The following is a 23,036-nucleotide window of genomic DNA, read 5'->3' on the forward strand; positions in this document are numbered from 1 at the left end:
CTGGTGGGTACAGGTCTGTCACTGTACAACACGGGTACAGTACTGGTGGGTACAGGTCTGTCACTGTATAACACTGGGGTACAGCACTGGTGGGTACAGGTCTGTCACTAACACTGGGGTACAGTACTGGTGGGTACAGGTCTGTCGCTGTATAACACGAGCACACTGTATAACGGGTACAGTACTGGTGGGTACAGGTCTGTCACTATAACACGAGTACAGTACTGGTGGGTACAGGTCTGTCACTGTATAACGGGTACAGTACTGGTGGGTGCAGGTCTGTCACTGTATAACACGAGTACAGTACTGGTGGGTACAGGTCTGTCACTGTTCAACACTGGGGTACAGTACTGGTGGGTACAGGTCTGTCACTAACGGGTACAGTACTGGTGGGTACAGGTCTGTCACTGTATAACACTGGGGTACAGCACTGGTGGGTACAGGTCTGTCACGAACACGGGTACAGTACTGGTGGGTACAGGTCTGTCACTGTATAACACTGGGGTACAGTGCTGGTGGGTACAGGTCTGTCACTGTATAACACGGGTACAGTACTGGTGGGCACAGGTCTGTCACTAACACTGGGGTACAGTACTGGTGGGTGCAGGTCTGTCACTGTATAACACTGGGGTACAGTACTGGTGGGCACAGGTCTGTCACTGTATAACACTGGGGTACGGTATTGGTGGGTACAGGTCTGTCACTGTATAACACGGGTACAGTACTGGTGGGTACAGGTCTGTCACTGTATAACACTGGGGTACAGTACTGGTGGGTACAGGTCTGTCACTGTAGAACACTGGGGTACAGTACTGGTGGGTACAGGTCTGTCACTGTATAACACTGGGGTACAGTACTGGTGGGTACAGGTCTGTCACTGTACAACACTGGGGTACAGTACTGGTGGGTACAGGTCTGTCACTGTATAACACGGGTACAGTACAGGTGGGTACAGGTCTGTCACTGTATAACACGGGTACAGTATTGGTGGGTACAGGTCTGTCACTGTATAACACGGGTACAGTACTGGTGGGCACAGGTCTGTCACTGTAACACGGGTACAGTATTGGTGGGTACAGGTCTGTCACTGTATAACACTGGGGTACAGTACTGGTGGGCACACGTCTGTCACTGTATAACACTGGGGTACAGTACTGGTGGGTACAGGTCTGTCACTGTATAACACTGGGGTACAGTACTGGTGGGTACAGGTCTGTCACTGTATAACACTGGGGTACAGTACTGGTGGGTACAGGTCTGTCACTGTATAACACTGGGGTACAGTACTGGTGGGTACAGGTCTGTCACTGTATAACACTGGGGTACAGTACTGGTGGGTACAGGTCTGTCACTGCATAACACTGGGGTACAGTACTGGTGGGCACAGGTCTGTCACTGTATAACACTGGGGTACAGTACTGGTGGGCACAGGTCTGTCACTATAACACTGGGGTACAGGACTGGTGGGTACAGGTCTGTCACTGTATAACACTGGGGTACAGTACTGGTGGGTACAGGTCTGTCGCTGTATAACACGAGCACACTGTGTAACGGGTACAGTACTGGTGGGTACAGGTCTGTCACTGTATAACGAGTACAGTACTGGTGGGTACAGGTCTGTCACTGTATAACGGGTACAGGTCTGTCACTGTATAACACGAGTACAGTACTGGTGGGTACAGGTCTGTCACTGTACAACACGGGTACAGTACTGGTGGGTACAGGTCTGTCACTGTATAACACTGGGGTACAGCACTGGTGGGTACAGGTCTGTCAGAAACACTGGGGTACAGTACTGGTGGGTACAGGTCTGTCACTGTATAACACGGGTACAGTGCTGGTGGGTACAGGTCTGTCACTGTATAACACTGGGGTACAGTACTGGTGGGCACAGGTCTGTCACGAACACTGGGGTACAGTACTGGTGGGTGCAGGTCTGTCACTGTATAACACTGGGGTACAGTACTGGTGGGCACAGGTCTGTCACTGTATAACACTGGGGTACGGTATTGGTGGGTACAGGTCTGTCACTATATAACACGGGTACAGTACTGGTGGGCACAGGTCTGTCACTGTATAACACGGGTACAGTACTGGTGGGTACAGGTCTGTCACTGTATAACACTGGGGTACAGTACTGGTGGGTACAAGTCTGTCACTGTATAACACGGGTACAGTACTGGTGGGTACAGGTCTGTCACTGTATAACACTGGGGTACAGCACTGGTGGGTACAGGTCTGTCACTAACACTGGGGTACAGTACTGGTGGGTACAGGTCTGTCGCTGTATAACACGAGCACACTGTATAACGGGTACAGTACTGGTGGGTACAGGTCTGTCACTATAACACGAGTACAGTACTGGTGGGTACAGGTCTGTCACTGTATAACGGGTACAGTACTGGTGGGTGCAGGTCTGTCACTGTATAACACGAGTACAGTACTGGTGGGTACAGGTCTGTCACTGTTCAACACTGGGGTACAGTACTGGTGGGTACAGGTCTGTCACTAACGGGTACAGTACTGGTGGGTACAGGTCTGTCACTGTATAACACTGGGGTACAGCACTGGTGGGTACAGGTCTGTCACGAACACTGGGGTACAGTACTGGTGGGTACAGGTCTGTCACTGTATAACACTGGGGTACAGTGCTGGTGGGTACAGGTCTGTCACTGTATAACACTGGGGTACAGTACTGGTGGGCACAGGTCTGTCACTAACACTGGGGTACAGTACTGGTGGGTGCAGGTCTGTCACTGTATAACACTGGGGTACAGTACTGGTGGGCACAGGTCTGTCACTGTATAACACTGGGGTACGGTATTGGTGGGTACAGGCCTGTCACTGTATAACACGGGTACAGTACTGGTGGGTACAGGTCTGTCACTGTATAACACTGGGGTACAGTACTGGTGGGTACAGGTCTGTCACTGTAGAACACTGGGGTACAGTACTGGTGGGTACAGGTCTGTCACTGTATAACACTGGGGTACAGTACTGTTGGGTACAGGTCTGTCACTGTACAACACTGGGGTACAGTACTGGTGGGTACAGGTCTGTCACTGTATAACACGGGTACAGTACAGGTGGGTACAGGTCTGTCACTGTATAACACGGGTACAGTATTGGTGGGTACAGGTCTGTCACTGTATAACACGGGTACAGTACTGGTGGGCACAGGTCTGTCACTGTAACACGGGTACAGTATTGGTGGGTACAGGTCTGTCACTGTATAACACGGGTACAGTACTGGTGGGCACACGTCTGTCACTGTATAACACTGGGGTACAGTACTGGTGGGTACAGGTCTGTCACTGTATAACACTGGGGTACAGTACTGGTGGGTACAGGTCTGTCACTGTATAACACTGGGGTACAGTACTGGTGGGTACAGGTCTGTCACTGTATAACACTGGGGTACAGTACTGGTGGGTACAGGTCTGTCACTGTATAACACTGGGGTACAGTACTGGTGGGTACAGGTCTGTCACTGCATAACACTGGGGTACAGTACTGGTGGGCACAGGTCTGTCACTGTATAACACTGGGGTACAGTACTGGTGGGCACAGGTCTGTCACTATAACACTGGGGTACAGGACTGGTGGGTACAGGTCTGTCACTGTATAACACTGGGGTACAGTACTGGTGGGTACAGGTCTGTCGCTGTATAACACGAGCACACTGTATAACGGGTACAGTACTGGTGGGTACAGGTCTGTCACTGTATAACGAGTACAGTACTGGTGGGTACAGGTCTGTCACTGTATAACGGGTACAAGTCTGTCACTGTATAACACGAGTACAGTACTGGTGGGTACAGGTCTGTCACTGTACAACACGGGTACAGTACTGGTGGGTACAGGTCTGTCACTGTATAACACTGGGGTACAGCACTGGTGGGTACAGGTCTGTCAGAAACACTGGGGTACAGTACTGGTGGGTACAGGTCTGTCACTGTATAACACGGGTACAGTGCTGGTGGGTACAGGTCTGTCACTGTATAACACTGGGGTACAGTACTGGTGGGCACAGGTCTGTCACGAACACTGGGGTACAGTACTGGTGGGTGCAGGTCTGTCACTGTATAACACTGGGGTACAGTACTGGTGGGCACAGGTCTGTCACTGTATAACACTGGGGTACGGTATTGGTGGGTACAGGTCTGTCACTATATAACACTGGGGTACAGTACTGGTGGGCACAGGTCTGTCACTGTATAACACGGGTACAGTACTGGTGGGTACAGGTCTGTCACTGTATAACACTGGGGTACAGTACTGGTGGGTACAAGTCTGTCACTGTATAACACGGGTACAGTACTGGTGGGTACAGGTCTGTCACTAGAACACTGGGGTACAGTACTGGTGGGTACAGGTCTGTCACGAGAACACTGGGGTACAGTACTGGTGGGTGCAGGTCTGTCACTATAACACTGGGGTACAGTACTGGTGGGTACAGGTCTGTCACTGTATAACACTGGGGTACAGTACTGGTGGGTACAGGTCTGTCACTATAACACTGGGGTACAGTACTGGTGGGTACAGGTCTGTCACTGTATAACACTGGGGTACAGTACTGGTGGGTACAGGTCTGTCACTGTATAACACTGGGGTACAGTTCTGGTGGGTACAGGTCTGTCACTGTATAACACGGGTACAGTACAGGTGGGTACAGGTCTGTCACTGTATAATACTGGGGTACAGTACTGGTGGGTACAGGTCTGTCACTGTATAACACTGGGGTACAGTACTGGTGGGTACAGGTCTGTCACTGTATAACACGGGTACAGTACTGGTGGGTACAGGTCTGTCACTGTATAACACTGGGGTACAGTACTGGTGGGTACCGGTCTGTCACTGTATAACACTGGGGTACAGTACTGGTGGGTACAGGTCTGTCGCTGTATAACACTGGGGTACAGGTCTGTCACTGTGTAACACTGGGGTACAGTACTGGTGGGTACAGGTCTGTCACTGTATAACACGGGTACAGGACTGGTGGGTACAGGTCTGTCACTGTATAATACTGGGGTACAGTACTGGTGGGTACAGGTCTGTCACTGTATAACACTGGGGTACAGTACTGGTGGGCACAGGTCTGTCACTGTATAACATGGGTACAGTACTGGTGGGTACAGGTCTGTCACTGTATAACACGGGTACAGTACTGGTGGGTACAGGTCTGTCACTGTATAACATGGGTACAGTACTGGTGGGTACAGGTCTGTCACTGTATAACACTGGGGTACAGTACTGGTGGGTACAGGTCTGTCACTGTATAACACTGGGGTACAGTACTGGTGGGTACAGGTCTGTCGCTGTAACACTGGGGTACAGCACTGGTGGGTACAGGTCTGTCACTGTATAACACTGGGGTACAGTACTGGTGGGTACAGGTCTGTCACTGTATAACACTGGGGTACAGTACTGGTGGGCACAGGTCTGTCAGTGTATAACACTGGGGTACAGTACTGGTGGGTACAGGTCTGTCACTGTATAACACGGGTACAGTACTGGTGGGTACAGGTCTGTCACTGTTTCACACTGGGGTGCAGTATTGGTGGGTACAGGTCTGTCACTGTATAACACTGGGGTACAGTACTGGTGGGCACAGGTCTGTCACTGTATAACACTGGGGTACAGTATTGGTGGGTACAGGTCTGTCACTGTATAACACTGGGGTAGAGTACTTCTGGGTACAGGTCTGTCACTGTATAACACTGGGGTACAGTACTGGTGGGTACAGGTCTGTCACTGTATAACACGGGTCGAGTACTGGTGGGTACAGGTCTGTCACTGTATAACACGGGTACAGTACTGGTGGGTACAGGTCTGTCACTGTATAATACTGGGGTACAGTACTGGTGGGTACAGGTCTGTCACTGTATAACACTGGGGTACAGTACTGGTGGGTGCAGGTCTCACTGTATAACACTGGGGTACAGTACTGGTGGGTACAGGTCTGTCACTGTATAACACTGGGGTACAGTACTGGTGGGTACAGGTCTGTCACTGTATAACACGGGTACAGTACTGGTGGGTACAGGTCTGTCACTGTATAACACTGGGGTACAGTACTGGTGGGTACAGGTCTGTCACTGTATAACACTGGGGTACAGTACTGGTGGGCACAGGTCTGTCACTGTATAATACTGGGGTACAGTACTGGTGGGCACAGGTCTGTCACTGTATAACACGGGTACAGGTCTGTCACTATAACATGGGTACAGGACTGGTCGGTACAGGTCTGTCACTGTATAACACTGGGGTACAGTACTGGTGGGTACAGGTCTGTCACTGTATAACACGGGTACAGTACTGGTGGGTACAGGTCTGTCACTGTATAACACTGGGGTGCAGTACCGGTGGGTACAGGTCTGTCACTGTATAACATGGGTACAGTACTGGTGGGTACAGGTCTGTCACTGTATAACACTGGGGGACAGCACTGGTGGGTACAGGTCTAGCACTGGTGGGTACAGGTCTGTCACTGTATAACACTGGGGTACATTACTGGTGGGTACAGGTCTGTCACTGTATAACACGGGTATAGTACGGGTGGGCACAGGTCTGTCACTGTATAACACTGGGGTACAGTACTGGTGGGTACAGGTCTGTCACTGTATAACACTGGGGTATAGTACGGGTGGGTACAGGTCTGTCAATGTATAGCACTGGGGTACAGTACTGGTGGGTACAGGTCTGTCACTGTATAACACTGGGGTACAGTACTGGTGGGTACAGGTCTGTCACTGTATAACACGGGTACAGTACTGGTGGGTACAGGTCTGTCACTGTATTACACTGGGGTACAGTACTGGTGGGTACAGGTCTGTCACTGTATAATACTTGGGTACAGTACTGGGGGTACAGGTCTGTCACTGTATAACACTGGGGTACAGTACTGGTGGGTACAGATCTGTCACTGTATAACACTGGGGTACAGCACTGGTGGGTACAGGTCTGTCACGAACACTGGGGTACAGTACTGGTGGGTACAGGTCTGTCACTGTATAACACGGGTACAGTGCTGGTGGGTACAGGTCTGTCACTGTATAACACTGGGGTACAGCACTGGTGGGTACAGGTCTGTCACGAACACTGGGGTACAGTACTGGTGGGTACAGGTCTGTCACTGTATAACACGGGTACAGTGCTGGTGGGTACAGGTCTGTCACTGTATAACACTGGGGTACAGTACTGGTGGGCACAGGTCTGTCACTAACACTGGGGTACAGTACTGGTGGGCACAGGTCTGTCACTGTATAACGGGTACAGTACTGGTGGGTACAGGTCTGTCACTGTATAACACTGGGGTACAGTACTGGTGGGTACAGGTCTGTCACTGTATAACACTGGGGTACAGTACTGGTGGGTACAGGTCTGTCACTGTAGAACACTGGGGTACAGTACTGGTGGGTACAGGTCTGTCACTGTATAACACTGGGGTACAGTACTGGTGGGTACAGGTCTGTCACTGTACAACACGGGTACAGTACTGGTGGGTACAGGTCTGTCACTGTATAACACGGGTACAGTACAGGTGGGTACAGGTCTGTCACTGTATAACACTGGGGTACAGTATTGGTGGGTACAGGTCTGTCACTGTATAACACGGGTACAGTACTGGTGGGCACAGGTCTGTCACTGTATAACACGGGTACAGTATTGGTGGGTACAGGTCTGTCACTGTATAACACTGGGGTACAGTACTGGTGGGTACAGGTCTGTCACTGTATAACACTGGGGTACAGTACTGGTGGGTACAGGTCTGTCACTATAACACTGGGGTACAGTACTGGTGGGCACACGTCTGTCACTGTATAACACTGGGGTACAGTACTGGTGGGTACAGGTCTGTCACTGTATAACACTGGGGTACAGTACTGGTGGGTACAGGTCTGTCACTGTATAACACTGGGGTACAGTACTGGTGGGTACAGGTCTGTCACTGTATAACACTGGGGTACAGTACTGGTGGGTACAGGTCTGTCACTGCATAACACTGGGGTACAGTACTGATGGGTACAGGTCAGTCACTGTATAACACTGGGGTACAGTACTGGTGGGTACAGGTCTGTAACTGTATAACACGGGTCCAGTACTGGTGGGCACAGGTCTGTCACTGTATAACACTGGGGTACAGTACTGGTGGGTACAGGTCTGTCGCTGAATAACACGAGCACACTGTATAACGGGTACAGTACTGGTGGGTACAGGTCTGTCACTGTATAACACGAGTACAGTACTGGTGGGTACAGGTCTGTCACTGTATAACGGGTACAGGTCTGTCACTGTATAACACGAGTACAGTACTGGTGGGTACAGGTCTGTCACTGTACAACACTGGGGTACAGTACTGGTGGGTACAGGTCTGTCACTGTATAACGGGTACAGTACTGGTGGGTACAGGTCTGTCACTGTATAACACTGGGGTACAGCACTGGTGGGTACAGGTCTGTCACTGTATAACACTGGGGTACAGTACTGGTGGGCACAGGTCTGTCACTAACACTCGGGTACAGTACTGGTGGGTGCAGGTCTGTCACTAACACTGGGGTACAGTACTGGTGGGTGCAGGTCTGTCACTGTATAACACTGGGGTACAGTACTGGTGGGCACAGGTCTGTCACTGTATAACACTGGGGTACGGTATTGGTGGGTACAGGTCTGTCACTGTATAACACGGGTACAGTACTGGTGGGCACAGGTCTGTCACTGTATAATACGGGTACAGTACTGGTGGGTACAGGTCTGTCACTGTATAACACTGGGGTACAGTACTGGTGGGTACAGGTCTGTCACTGTATAACACTGGGGTACAGTACTGGTGGGTACAGGTCTGTCACTAGAACACTGGGGTACAGTACTGGTGGGTACAGGTCTGTCACTAGAACACTGGGGTACAGTACTGGTGGGTACAGGTCTGTCACTGTATAACACGGGTACAGTACTGGTGGGTACAGGTCTGTCACTGTATAACACTGGGGTACAGTACTGGTGGGTACAGGTCTGTCACTGTATAACACTGGGGTACAGTACTGGTGGGTACAGGTCTGTCACTATAACACTGGGGTACAGTACTGGTGGGTACAGGTCTGTCACTGTATAACACGGGTACAGTACTGGTGGGTACAGGTCTGTCACTGTATAACACTGGGGTACAGTTCTGGTGGGTACAGGTCTGTCACTGTATAACACTGGGGTACAGTACTGGTGGGTACAGGTCTGTCACTGTATAACACGGGTACAGTACAGGTGGGTACAGGTCTGTCACTGTATAATACTGGGGTACAGTACTGGTGGGTACAGGTCTGTCACTGTATAACACTGGGGTACAGTACTGGTGGGTACAGGTCTGTCACTGTATAACACGGGTACAGTACTGGTGGGTACAGGTCTGTCACTGTATAACACTGGGGTACAGTACTGGTGGGTACCGGTCTGTCAGTGTATAACACTGGGGTACAGTACTGGTGGGTACAGGTCTGTCGCTGTATAACACTGGGGTACAGGTCTGTCACTGTGTAACACTGGGGTACAGTACTGGTGGGTACAGGTCTGTCACTGTATAATACTGGGGTACAGTACTGGTGGGTACAGGTCTGTCACTGTATAACACTGGGGTACAGTACTGGTGGGTACAGGTCTGTCACTGTATAACACTGGGGTACAGTACTGGTGGGCACAGGTCTGTCACTGTATAACACGGGTACAGTACTGGTGGGCACAGGTCTGTCACTGTATAACACGGGTACAGTACTGGTGGGTACAGGTCTGTCACTGTATAACATGGGTACAGTACTGGTGGGTACAGGTCTGTCACTGTATAACACTGGGGTACAGTGCTGGTGGGTACAGGTCTGTCACTATAACACGGGTACAGTACTGGTGGGCACAGGTCTGTCACTGTATAACACTGGGGTACAGTACTGGTGGGCACAGGTCTGTCACTGTATAACACGGGTACAGTACTGGTGGGTACAGGTCTGTCACTGTATAATACTGGGGTACAGTACTGGTGGGTAAAGGTCTGTCACTGTATAACACTGGGGTACAGTACTGGTGGGTACAGGTCTGTCACTGTATAACACTGGGGTACAGTACTGGCGGGTACAGGTCTGTCGCTGTATAACACGGGTACAGTACTGGTGGGTACAGGTCTGTCACTGTAGAACACGGGTACAGTACTGGTGGGTACAGGTCTGTCACTATAACACTGGGGTACAGTACTGGTGGGTACAGGTCTCACTGTATAACACTGGGGTACAGTACTGGTGGGTACAGGTCTGTCACTGTATAACACTGGGGTACAGTACTGGTGGGTACAGGTCTGTCACTGTATAACACGGGTACAGTACTGATGGGTACAGGTCTGTCACTGTATAACACTGGGGTACAGTACTGGTGGGTACAGGTCTGTCACTATAACACTGGGGTACAGTACTGGTGGGCACAGGTCTGTCACTGTATAACACTGGGGTACAGTACTGGTGGGTACAGGTCTGTCACTGTGTAACACTGGGGTACAGTACTGGTGGGTACAGGTCTGTCACTGTATAACACTGGGGTACAGTACTGGTGGGCACAGGTCTGTCACTGTGTAACACTGGGGTACAGTACTGGTGGGTACAGGCCTGTCACTGTGTAACACTGGGGTACAGTACTGGTGGGTACAGGTCTGTCACTGTATAACACTGGGGTACAGTACTGGTGGGTACAGGTCTGTCACTGTATAACACTGGGGTACAGCACTGGTGGGTACAGGTCTAGCACTGGTGGGTACAGGTCTGTCACTGTATAACACTGGGGTACAGTACTGGTGGGTACAGGTCTGTCACTGTATAACACGGGTATAGTACGGGTGGGCACAGGTCTGTCACTGTATAACACTGGGGTACAGTACTGGTGGGTACAGGTCTGTCACTGTATAACACTGGGGTATAGTACGGGTGGGTACAGGTCTGTCAATGTATAGCACTGGGGTACAGTACTGGTGGGTACAGGTCTGTCACTGTATAACACTGGGGTACAGTACTGGTGGGTACAGGTCTGTCACTGTATAACACTGGGGTACAGTACTGGTGGGTACAGGTCTGTCACTGTATAACACTGGGGTACAGTACTGGTGGGTACAGGTCTGTCACTGTATAACACTGGGGTACAGTACTGGTGGGCACAGGTCTGTCACTGTATAACACTGGGGTACAGTACTGGTGGGTACAGGTCTGTCACTGTATAACACTGGGGTACAGTACTGGTGGGTACAGGTCTGTCACTGTATAACACTGGGGTATAGTACGGGTGGGTACAGGTCTGTCACTGTATAACACTGGGGTACAGTACTGGTGGGTACAGGTCTGTCACTGTATAACACTGGGGTACAGTACTGGTGGGTACAGGTCTGTCACTATTACACTGGGGTACAGTACTGGTGGGTACAGGTCTGTCACTATAATACTGAGGTACAGTACTGGGGGTACAGGTCTGTCACTGTATAACACTGGGGTACAGTACTGGTGGGTACAGGTCTGTCACTGTATAACACGGGTACAGTACTGGTGGGTACAGGTCTGTCACTGTATAACATGGGTATAGTACTGGTGGGTACAGGTCTGTCACTGTATAACACTGGGGTACAGTACTGGTGGGTACAGGTCTGTCACTGTATAACACTGGGGTACAGTACTGGTGGGTACAGGTCTGTCACTGTATTACACTGGGGTACAGTACTGGTGGGTACAGGTCTGTCACTGTATAACACTGGGGTACAGTACTGGTGGGTACAGGTCTGTCACTGTATAACACTGGGGTACAGTACTGGTGGGTACAGGTCTGTCACTGTATAACACGGGTACAGTACTGGTGGGTACAGGTCTGTCACTGTATAACACTGGTACAGTACTGGTGGGTACAGGTCTGTCACTGTATAACACTGGGGTACAGTACTGGTGGGTACAGGTCTGTCACTGTATAACACGGGTGCAGTACTGGTGGGTACAGGTCTGTCACTGTATTACACTGGGGTACAGTACTGGTGGGTACAGGTCTGTCACTGTATAATACTGGGGTACAGTACTGGGGGTACAGGTCTGTCACTATGACACTGGGGTACAGTACTGGTGGGTGCAGGTCTGTCACTGTATAACACGGGTACAGTACTGGTGGGTACAGGTCTGTCACTGTATAACACTGGGGTACAGTACTGGTGGGTACAGGTCTGTCACTGTATAACACGGGTATAGTACGGGTGGGTACAGGTCTGTCGATGTATAGCACTGGGGTACAGTACTGGTGGGTACAGGTCTGTCACTGTATAACACTGGGGTATAGTACGGGTGGCTACAGGTCTGTCACTGTATAACACGGGTACAGTACTGGTGGGTACAGGTCTGTCACTAACACTGGGGTACAGTACTGGTGGGTACAGGTCTGTCACTGTATAACACTGGGGTACAGTACTGGTGGGTACAGGTCTGTCACTGTATAACACTGGGGTACAGTACTGGTGGGTACAGGTCTGTCACTGTATAACACTGGGGTACAGTACTGGTGGGTACAGGTCTGTCACTGTATAACACGGGTACAGTACTGGTGGGTACAGGTCTGTCACTGTATAACACTGGGGTACAGTACTGGTGGGTACAGGTCTGTCACTGTATAACACTGGGGTACAGTACTGGTGGGTACAGGTCTGTCACTGTATAACACTGGGGTACAGTACTGGTGGGTACAGGTCTGTCACTGTATAACACTGGGGTACAGTACTGGTGGGTACAGGTCTGTCACTGTATAACACTGGGGTACAGCACTGGTGGGTACAGGTCTGTCACTGTATAACACTGGGGTACAGCACTGGTGGGTACAGGTCTGTCACTGTATAACACTGGGGTACAGTACTGGTGGGTACAGGTCTGTCACTGTATAACACTGGGGTACAGTACTGGTGGGTACAGATGATGCGCCATCAATTACTCAAAAGACTGAGGTTGAGCGAGTAACAACCAGGCTTTTATTAACTAAAGAATGACGGTCTAGTCTCGAGTGGTCGACCCGTCCAGAATACTAAGGGACTGGGAGGTAGTCACTTATATACCTGGAATTGTGGGAGGAGTCAGCCGAGGCATGTCCAGACCTGTACCTAGTGGAATACACATACACATACAGACAGGTATAACAGTGGTTTACCACATTCACCCCTTGTTTAAAAATGAGTCCGGCGGGGTGAAGTGTATTTAAAAGTTCGTGTATTGGAGTCTCTCCAGAGGTCTTGTCTGCCGCTGTGATCGACGTGGCGACGGCAGGGGTGGTGGAGCTTCCGGCGTCGCGTCCCGTGTAGGCTGGGGCACTGGAGTGTAGTCCTCGTGGGTGACGGTCCAAGGCGAGCCGGCTGCTGGGGTTGGATATCGGGTCGTGGGGGGGGTGGTGGTAGTGGGTTACAGCGGTCCCCGAGGGTGCGAGGTCTCGTATGGAGACTGTGTCCTCCCGCCCGTCCGGGTACGCAATGTAAGCGTACTGGGGGTTGGCGTGGAGGAGGTCGACCCTCTCGACCAGGGGGTCCGTTTTATTGGTCCTCACGTGTCTTCTCAGTAGTACCGGCCCTGGGGACGTCAGCCATGGCTTTTACGCTGTCCCCGATGTGGACTTCCTTGGGAAGACAAACATTTTCTCGTGAGGGGTGGCATTGGTGGCAGTGCAGAGCAGTGACCGAATCGAGTGGAGCGCATCGGGGAGCACCTCCTGCCAGCGGGAGGTCGGAAGGCCCCTGGACTTTAAGGCTAGTAGGGCGGCCTTCCAAACTGTTGCATTCTCTCTTTCCACCTGTCCGTTCCCCCGGGGGTTGTAACTGGTGGTCCTGCTTGTGGCTATACCCCTAACGAGCAGGTACTGGCGGAGTTCGTCGCTCATAAACGATGAGCCCCGGTCGCTATGGATATAGCTGGGGAAACCGAACAGGGTGAAGAGGCTGTTCAGACATTTAATGACCGTGGCACTGGTCATGTCCGGGCAGGGGATAGCGAACGGGAAACGGGAGTACTCATCAATGATGTTGAGGAAGTACACATTGCGGTCGGAGGAGGGGAGAGGCCCTTTAAAATTGACGCTCAGGCGTTCGAACGGGCGAGTGGCTTTTATCAGGTGGGCTCTGTCTGGTCTATAAAAGTGCGGTTTGCACTCAGCGCGGACTTGGCAGTTCTTGGTCATGGTCCTGACCTCCTCAATGGAGTAAAGGCAGGTTGCGGGCCTTGATGAAGTGGAAGAACCTGGTGACCCCCGGGTGGCAGAGGTCATTGTGGAGGGCCCTCAGCCTATCGATCTGCGCGCTGGCGCAGGTGCCACGCGATAGGGCATCTGGGGGTTCATTGAGCTTCCCAGGCCGGTACAAGATCTCGTAATTGTCGGTGGAAAGTTCGATTCTCCACCTCAAGATCTTGTCATTTTTGATTTTGCCCCTCTGCTTGTTGTTGAACATAAAAGCAACTGAACGCTGGTCAGTGAGCAGGGTAAATCGTTTTCCGGCCAGGTAGTGCCTCCAATGACGCACAGCCTCCACAATAGCCTGGGCCTCCTTCTCGACCGCGGAGTGTCTGGTCTCCGGGCCCTGGAGGGTTCGTGAGAAGAACGCCACAGGTCTCCCCGCCTGATTAAGGGTGGCGGCCAGAGCGAAGTCGAACGCATCGCTTTCCACCTGGAAGGGGATGGATTCGTCCACTGCATGCATGGTGGCTTTGGCAATGTCCTCCTTGATACGGTGGAAGGCCGAGCGGGCCTCTGCCATCAGGGGAAAAGAGGTGGATTTGATCAGCGGACGGGCTTTGTCTGCATAGTAGGGGACCCACTGGGCGTAGTAGGAAAAAAACCCTAGGCACCTCTTCAGAGCTTTTAGGCAGTGGGGCAGTGGGAGTTCCATAAGGGGACGCATCCGGTCCGGGTCGGGACCGATGACCCCGTGTTCCACAACACAGCCAAGGATGGCGAGGCGGTCTGTGCGGAATATGCACTTCTCCTTGTTATATGTCAGGTTCAGGAGTTGGGCGGTGCGGAGGAATTTCTCGAGGTTTGCGTCATGGTCCTGCAAGTCATGGCCGCAGATGGTCACATTGTCTAGGTAAGGGAAAGTGGCCTGCAGCGCGTTTTGATCGACCATCCGGTCCATCTCCCTTTGGAAGACGGAGACCCCGTTGGTAACGCCAAAGGGAACCCTAAGGAAGTGACAGAGGCGGCCGTTTGCCTCAAAAGCAGTATACTGGCGGTCTTCGGGGCGGATGGGGAGCTGGTGGTACGCTGATTTCAGGTCAATGGTCGAAAAGACGCGGTACTGCGCGATCTGGTTGACCATGTCAGCTATGCGGGGGAGTGGGTAGGCGTCCAGCAGGGTGTAGCGGTTTATTGTTTGGCTGTAGTCGATGACCAGGCGTTGTTTCTCGCCGGTCTTAACGACCACAACCTGGGCTCGCCAGGGGCTGGAGCTGCCCTCAATAATCCCCTCCTTCAGGAGTCGCTCCACTTCGGTTTTGATGAAAACCCTGTCCCCGGCACTGTATCGCCTGCTCTTTGTGGCGATGGGCTTACAGTCGGGGGTGAGGTTAGCAAACAGTGGGGGGGGTGGGACTCTGAGTGTGGAGAGGTTGCATCTGGTGCGCGGCGGGCAATTTGGAGGCTGCTGGCTGCGGACTGTGAGTGGGGGGAGGAGGCCACCGTACGCCATCGTAACGCTTTTGAGGTGGCACTGGAAATCCAACCCCAGTAGAACGGCAGCGCAAAGTTGGGGCAGGACCAGGAGTTTAAAATTATTGAACACAGTCCCATCTACTACTAGTGTCACCACGCAGTAGCCGCCAATGTCCACTGACTGGGACTCGGTGGCCATAGAAATCCGCTGGTGTGCAGGCAGGACTGGGAGAGAGCAACGCCGCACCGTGTCGGGGTGGATGAAGCTCTCTGTGCTCCCGGAGTCAAAAAGGCAGTTTATTGCATGGCCGTTTACCTTAACGTCCATTTTGGACCGAGCTAGTTGGTGCAGTCTCGTTTGGTCCAGCGTAACAGAGGCCAGCGTAGGGGTCGGTGTGTCGCTGCGGGTATCAGATGGGGGGGGGGGGTTGGCGGCCTGCTGCGTCCCGGCTGGTGTCCAAGATGGCGGCGTCCATGATTCCCATGTGGCTGGAGTCGTCCAAGATGGCTGCTGCTGCGGTGGTTCGCACATGGCTGGGGAGGCCCAAGATGGCGGCCCGCACGGCCCACACGCGGCGCTGTTGGGGGCCCAAGATGGCGGCTCGCACGGCCCACACGCGGCGCTGCTGGCGTTCGGGGTGGCTTTGGCCTTGCAGATGCTAGCGTAGTGTCCCTTTTTCCCGCAGCCCGAGCAGGTCGCATTCTTCGCCGGGCAGCGCGCTCTGGGGTGTTTGGCCTGGCCACAGAAGTAGCATTTCTGGCCTTGGGATACTGCTGTCTGGCTTTGGGACACTGCTGCGGTGGTTGGGCCGTTGTTGGGCTGTGGCTGGGGTAGCACGGTGCTATGGGGCTGTCCTACCGTGTCCCAGGTTGTCGTTCCCCGCGGCGTCCACGGTGCAGAGGAGTAGGCATCCATGCCCCGGTAGGCTGCGTCCAGCGTTAGTGCGATTTCGGAGGCTTTGTCGAGGGTGAGGTCACTCTGCTCCAGCAGTCGCTGTCGGGTGTAGTTGGACCTGTGGCCTGCTACGAAGGCATCCCGGATCAGTTCCTCCGTGTACTTAGTGGGCGTTACCGCCTTACACCCACAGGCCCGGCCAAGCACGGACAGTGCTTGGAGGTATTCCTCAGTCGATTCCCCAGGTTGTTGCTTGCGACTCCCCAGGAGGTGCCTGGCGTAAACTTTGTTCACAGGGCGCGTGTACTGGGTCTTGAGGAGCTAGAGGGCGGCTGTGTACGAGGTCGCGTCCCGGATGACTGAGTACACTCGGTGGTTCACCTTGGAGATCAGGACAGACAGTTTGTTCGCCTGGTGGGTACAGGTCTGTCACTGTATAACACTGGGGTACAGTACTGGTGGATACAGGTCTGTCACTGTATAACGGGTACAGTACTGGTGGGTACAGGTCTGTCACTAACACGGGTACAGTACTGGTGGGTACAGATCTGTCACTGTACAACACTGCGGTACAGTACTGGTGGGTACAGGTCTGTCACTAACACTGGGGTACAGTACTGGTGGGTACAGGTCTGTCACTGTATAACACTGGGGTACAGTACTGGTGGGTACAGATCTGTCACTACAACACTGCGGTACAGTACTGGTGGGTACAGGTCTGTCACTGTATAACACTGGGGTACAGTACTGGTGGGTACAGATCTGTCACTACAACACTGCGGTACAGTACTGGTGGGTACAAGTCTGTCACTAACACTGGGGTACAGTACTGGTGGGTACAGGTCTGTCACTGTATAACACGGGTACAGTACTAGTGGGTACAGGTCTGTCACTAACACTGGGGTACAGTACTGGTGGGTACAGGTCTGTCACTGTATAACACGGGTACAGTACTGGTGGGTACAGGTCTGTCACTAACACTGGGGTACAGTACTGGTGGGTACAGGTATGTCACTGTATAACACTGGGGTACAGTACTGGTGGGTACAGATCTGTCACTGTATAACACGGGTACAGTACTGGTGGGTACAGGTCTGTCACTGTATAACGGGTACAGTACTGGTGGCTACAGGTCTGTCACTGTATAACACGGGTACAGTTCTGGTGGGTACAGGTCTGTCGCTGTATAACACTGGGGTACAGTACTGGTGGGTACAGGTCTGTCACTATAACACTGGGGTACAGTACTGGCGGGTACAGGTCTGTCACTGTATAACACGGGTACAGTACTGGTGGGTACAGGTCTGTCACTGTATAACACTGGGGTACAGTACTGGTGGGTACAGGTCTGTCACTGTATAACACGGGTACAGTACTGGTGGGTGCAGGTCTGTCACTGTATAACACTGGGGTACAGTACTGGTGGGTACAGGTATGTCACTGTATAACACTGGGGTACAGTACTGGTGGGTACAGATCTGTCACTGTATAACACTGGTACAGTACTGGTGGGTACAGGTCTATCACTGTATAACGGGTACAGTACTGGTGGGTACAGGTCTGTCACACTATAACACTGGGGTACAGTACTGGTGGGTACAGGTCTGTCACTGTATAACACTGGGGTACAGTACTGGTGGGTACAGGTCTGTCACTGTATAACACGGGTACAGTACTGGTGGGTACAGGTCTGTCACTGTATAACACTGGTACAGTACTGGTGGGTACAGGTCTGTCACTGTATAACACTGAGGTACAGTACTGGTGGGTACAGGTCTGTCACTATAACACTGGGGTACAGGACTGGCGGGTACAAGTCTGTCACTGTATAACACTGGGGTACAGTACTGGTGGGTACAGGTCTGTCACTGTATAACACAGGTACAGTACTGGTGGGTACAGGTCAGTCACTGTATAACACTGGGGTACAGTACTGGTGGGTACAGGTCTGTCACTGTATAACACTGGGGTACAGTACTGGTGGGCACAGGAAGTGTTGGTTCAGTTGTAGAGAGCCTTGGTCCGACCCTGTTCAGTTCTGGGCCCCGCCCCTCGGGAGGATATATTGGCCTCGGAGGGGGAGCAGCCCAGATTCAGCAGAATGATACCGGGGCTAAAAGGGTTAAATTCTGAGGACAGGTTGCCCAGACTGGGCTTGTATTCCCTGGAGTTTAGAAGATTAAGGGGTGATCTGATCGAGGTGTTTAAGATGATTAAAGGAGTTGATCGGGTCGAGAGAGAGAAACTATTTCCTCTGGTGGGGGGGAGTCCAGAACAAGGGGGCAGAACCTTAAAATTAGAGCCAGGCCGTTCAGGGGTGATGTCAGGAAGCACTTCTTCACACAAAGGGTGGTGGAAATCTGGAACTCTCTCCCCCAAAAAGCTGTTGAGGCTGGGGGTCAATTGGAGCTTTGAAGAATGAGATGGCTAGATGTTGTTGGGTAAGGTTATCTCGGGATATGAAGCCAAGGCAGATACACGGGAGTTGAGGTTCAGATTAGCCGTGCGGAATGGGGGAACAGGCTCGAGGGGCTGAATGTCCTGTAAGATTCTGTGATGTGAATGTTTAACTGAGACCCTGTGCTATCTTCCGACAGGAATGGGAACGTTGGAAGGGCACAGTCCCATGCAATGTGGGATGGAATTCAAGAACAAGTTCTGGGAATTTTACAAGGTAAAACGCCAGCAGTCTTTTGTCACGGAATTTTGATTTAGCCACGTGAATGTGCCCTTGTCAGACGGACCCTCTGCTACATCGTGCAACTTTTGCCAACACCAAACATCAGTTGCAGTGAACAATACAAGCTCTTTCCTGTCTCGCAGTTTAATCAGTCTTCGTGTAGCCAGTGCTTGTGTTTCACAAAGATTAGACGGAATCGCGCATCTTGACCCTGGAGAACCCTGTGTTGCACAAACCCAATTCGACTGATTCAGTCCCTGTGAAAAGTAAGATTTCCATTTCTAAGCGCTTCACAGCCAATGATGTACTTCTTTGAAGTGTAGTCACTGATGTAATGTAGAGCGTACGGACGTCCTGAGGTCATGAAAGGCCCTATGTAAAGGGGTGCGGTGGCGCAGTGGTTATGTCACTGGGCTAGTAATCCAGAGGCCTGGACTCATGATCCGGAGACGGGAGTTCCAATCCCACTCACCGCCAGCTGGGGAATTTCAATTCAGTTAATTAAATAAATCTGGAATAAAAAGCTGGCATCAGTAATGGTGACCATGAAACTATCGTAAAAATCCATCTGGTTCACTCATGTCCTATCGTGAAGGAAATCTGCTGCCTTTACCCGGTCTGGCCTTTGTGTGACTCAGAACCCACAGCAATGTGCTTGATTCTTACCTGCCCTCTGAAATGGCCCAGCGAGCCACTCGAGGGCGATTAGGGATAGAAAGAAAGACTTGCATTTATATATCCTTTCACAATCAGCAGATGTCTCAAAAGCGCTTTCCAGCCAATGAAGTACTTTATGAAGTGTAGCCACTGTTATAATGTAGGAAACGTAAGAAATAGGAGCAGGAGTCGGCTCTTCAGCCCCTCGAGCCTGCTCCGCCATTCAATAAGATCATGGCTGATCATCGACCTCAACTCCAAACGCGGCAGCCAATTAGCGCACAGCAAGCTCCCGCAAACAGCAATGTGATAATGACTAGATAATCTGTTTTCGATAGATTTTTGACTTTTAAGGGAGTCAAGGCATATGGGGATAGTGCAGGAAAGTGGAGTTGAGGTCGATGATCAGCCATGATCTTATTGAATGGCGGAGCAGGCTCGAGGGGCCGTGTGGCGGAGCAGGCTCGAGGGGCCGTGTGGCGGAGCGGGCTCGAGGGGCCGTGTGGCAGAGCAGGCTCGAGGGGCCGTGTGGCGGACTCCTGCTCCTATTTCTGATGTTCTTACGTTGGTTGTGCAATAAATATTGGCCAGGACACCGGGGAGAACTCCCCCGCTCCTCTTCGAAATAGTTGCCATGGGATCTTTTATGTCCACCTGGGAGGGCAGACGGGGCCTCGGTTTAACGTCTCATCCGAAAGACGGCACCTCCGATAGTGCAGCACTCCCTCAGTACTGCCCCTCCGACAGTGCAGCGCTCCCTCAGTACTGCCCCTCCGACAGGGCGGCGCTCCCTCAGTACTGCCCCTCCGACAGTGCAGCGCTCCCTCAGTACTGCCCCTCTGACAGTGCGGCACTCCCTCAGTACTGCACCTCCGACTGTGCGACGTTCCCTCAGTACTGCCCCTCCGACAGTGCGGCGCTCCCTCAGTACTGCCCCTCCGACAGTGCGGCACTCCCTCAGTACTGCCCCTCCGACAGTGCGGGGCTCCCTCAGTACTGCCCCTCCGACAGTGCGGCGCTCCCTCAGTACTGCCCCTCCGACTGTGCGACGTTCCCTCAGTACTGCCCCTCCGACTGTGCGACGTTCCCTCAGTGCTGCCCCTCCGACTGTGCGACGTTCCCTCAGTACTGCCCCTCCGACAGTGCGGCGCTCCCTCAGTGATGCGCTATCAATAACTCAAAAGACTGAGATTAAGCGAGTAATTAACAGGCTTTTATTAACAAGAGAATGAAGGTGTGCCTCGAGTGGTCGACCGGTCCAGAATACAAAGGGGCTGTGGAACAGTCACCTTTATACCTGGATTCGTGGGAGGAGTCAGCCAAGGCATGTACAGGCATGTACACAGTGGAATACAAACAGTGGTTTACCACACTCAGTACTGCCCCTCCGACAGTGCAGCGCTCCCTCAGTACTGCCCCTCCGACAGTGCAGCGCTTCCTCAGTACTGCCCCTCCGACAGTGCGGCGCTCCCTCAATATTGCACTGGGAGGGTCGGCCTAGCTTTATGTGTTCAAGTCTCTGGAGTGGGACTTGAACCCACGACTTCCTGACTCAGAGGTGAGAGTGCGACCTACTGAGCCATGGCAGTCTTATTTTGCCACTGAGCCTCCCGGTGATTGTGGTCGAGTGCACGGTCCCATCGTTCCCGGACTGTTAATAAAAAAATAGGAGCAGGAGTCGGCCATTCGGCCCCTTGAGCCTGCTCTGCCATTCAATAAGATCACGGCTAATCTTCCACCTCAACTCCACTTTCCCGCCCGAGCCCCATATCCCTCGATTCCCCTAGAGTCCAAAAATCTATCGATCTCAGCCTTGAATATACTCAACGACTGAGCCTCCACAGCCCTCTGGGGTAGAGAATTCCAAAGATTCACCGCCCTCTGAGTGAAGAAATTCCTCCTCATCTCAGTCCTAAATGGCCGACCCCTTATCCTGAGACTGTGACCCCTGGTTCCAGACACTCCAGCCAGGGGGAAACAACCTCTCGGCATCTACCCTGTCAATCCCCCTCAGAATCTTGTATGTTTCAATGAGATCCCCTCTCATTCTTCTAAACTCCAGAGAGTATCGGCCCATTCTACACAATCTCTCCTCATAGGACAACCCTCTCATCCCAGGAATCAGTCTAGTTGGCGGGTCCGAGCACCACGGGTCTGCTTTAAGGCGGACATAGCGCTGCCTGGGAAAGTGGGGGTGGGTGGGGGGATGGGGTAATGGGGGAAAAAGGCTACAGCAGCCCCTAGATCCCCCCCCCCCCTTCAAACCAGTGTAACCTAAAGGGTTGGCAGTGCGGGTTTGGCTCTGTGGAGCCCCCTGGAAAGTACTAATGTTTTAATGAATTTATTTGCAGGCGGATTGGATGGTGTGGCCGGCGGCTCAAATGGTTAACTTCTTTTATGTGCCTCCGAAATTCCGTGTGCTGTACGTGAACGTTCTTACAGTCGGATGGGATACCTTCCTCTCCTACCTGAAGCACCAGGTATGTGGATTCCAACCGGAACTGAGATCTTGTCTGTGTCTCCTTGGTGAGTGACATTGCTCCTGAACATTTCACCCAGTTTCTCCTCGTCAAGCACTCGCAGCATGGGTTAGATACAGAGTAAAGCTCCCTCTACACTGTCCCATCAAACACTCCCAGGGCAGGTACAGCACGGGTTAGATACAGAGTAAAGCTCCCTCTACACTGTCCCATCAAACACTCCCAGGGCAGGTACAGCATGGGTTAGATACAGAGTAAAGCTCCCTCTACACTGTCCCATCAAACACTCCCAGGGCAGGTACAGCACGGATTAGATACAGAGTAAAGCTCCCTCTACATTGTCCCATCAAACACCCCCAGGGCAGGTACAGCACGGGTTAGATACAGAGTAAAGCTCCCTCTACACTGTCCCATCAAACACTCCCAGGGAAGGTACAGCACGGATTAGATACAGAGTAAAGCTCCCTCTACATTGTCCCATCAAACACTCCCAGGGCAGGTACAGCACGGGGTTAGATACAGAGTAAAGCTCCCTCTACACTGTCCCATCAAACACTCCCAGGGCAGGTACAGCACGGGTTAGATACAGAGTAAAGCTCCCTCTACACTGTCCCATCAAACACTCCCAGGGCAGGTACAGCACGGGTTAGAT

General features: G+C 52.3%; 1 protein-coding gene across 2 annotated transcripts in view; it reads left to right on the forward strand.

Moving 5' to 3' along the window:
• The window catches only part of mpv17l2 (MPV17 mitochondrial inner membrane protein like 2), a 65,443-nt gene that overhangs the window by 37,129 nt on the left and 5,278 nt on the right, over positions 1-23,036 (forward strand). Inside the window, exons 3-4 of one of the 2 annotated variants that reach the window (XM_086004380.1) lie at positions 19,165-19,241; positions 22,256-22,430. In XM_086004380.1, coding sequence (XP_085860506.1) covers positions 19,165-19,241; positions 22,256-22,430 — 252 coding nt within the window. The remainder of the gene's footprint in view (positions 1-19,164; positions 19,242-22,255; positions 22,431-23,036) is intronic. The other variant, XM_086004379.1, reaches the window with a different exon arrangement.

The sequence above is a fragment of the Somniosus microcephalus genome, chromosome 13, assembly GCF_052327205.1.
Source record: "Somniosus microcephalus isolate GS21.2 chromosome 13, FLI_Smic_1.0, whole genome shotgun sequence".
NCBI lineage: Eukaryota > Metazoa > Chordata > Chondrichthyes > Squaliformes > Somniosidae > Somniosus > Somniosus microcephalus.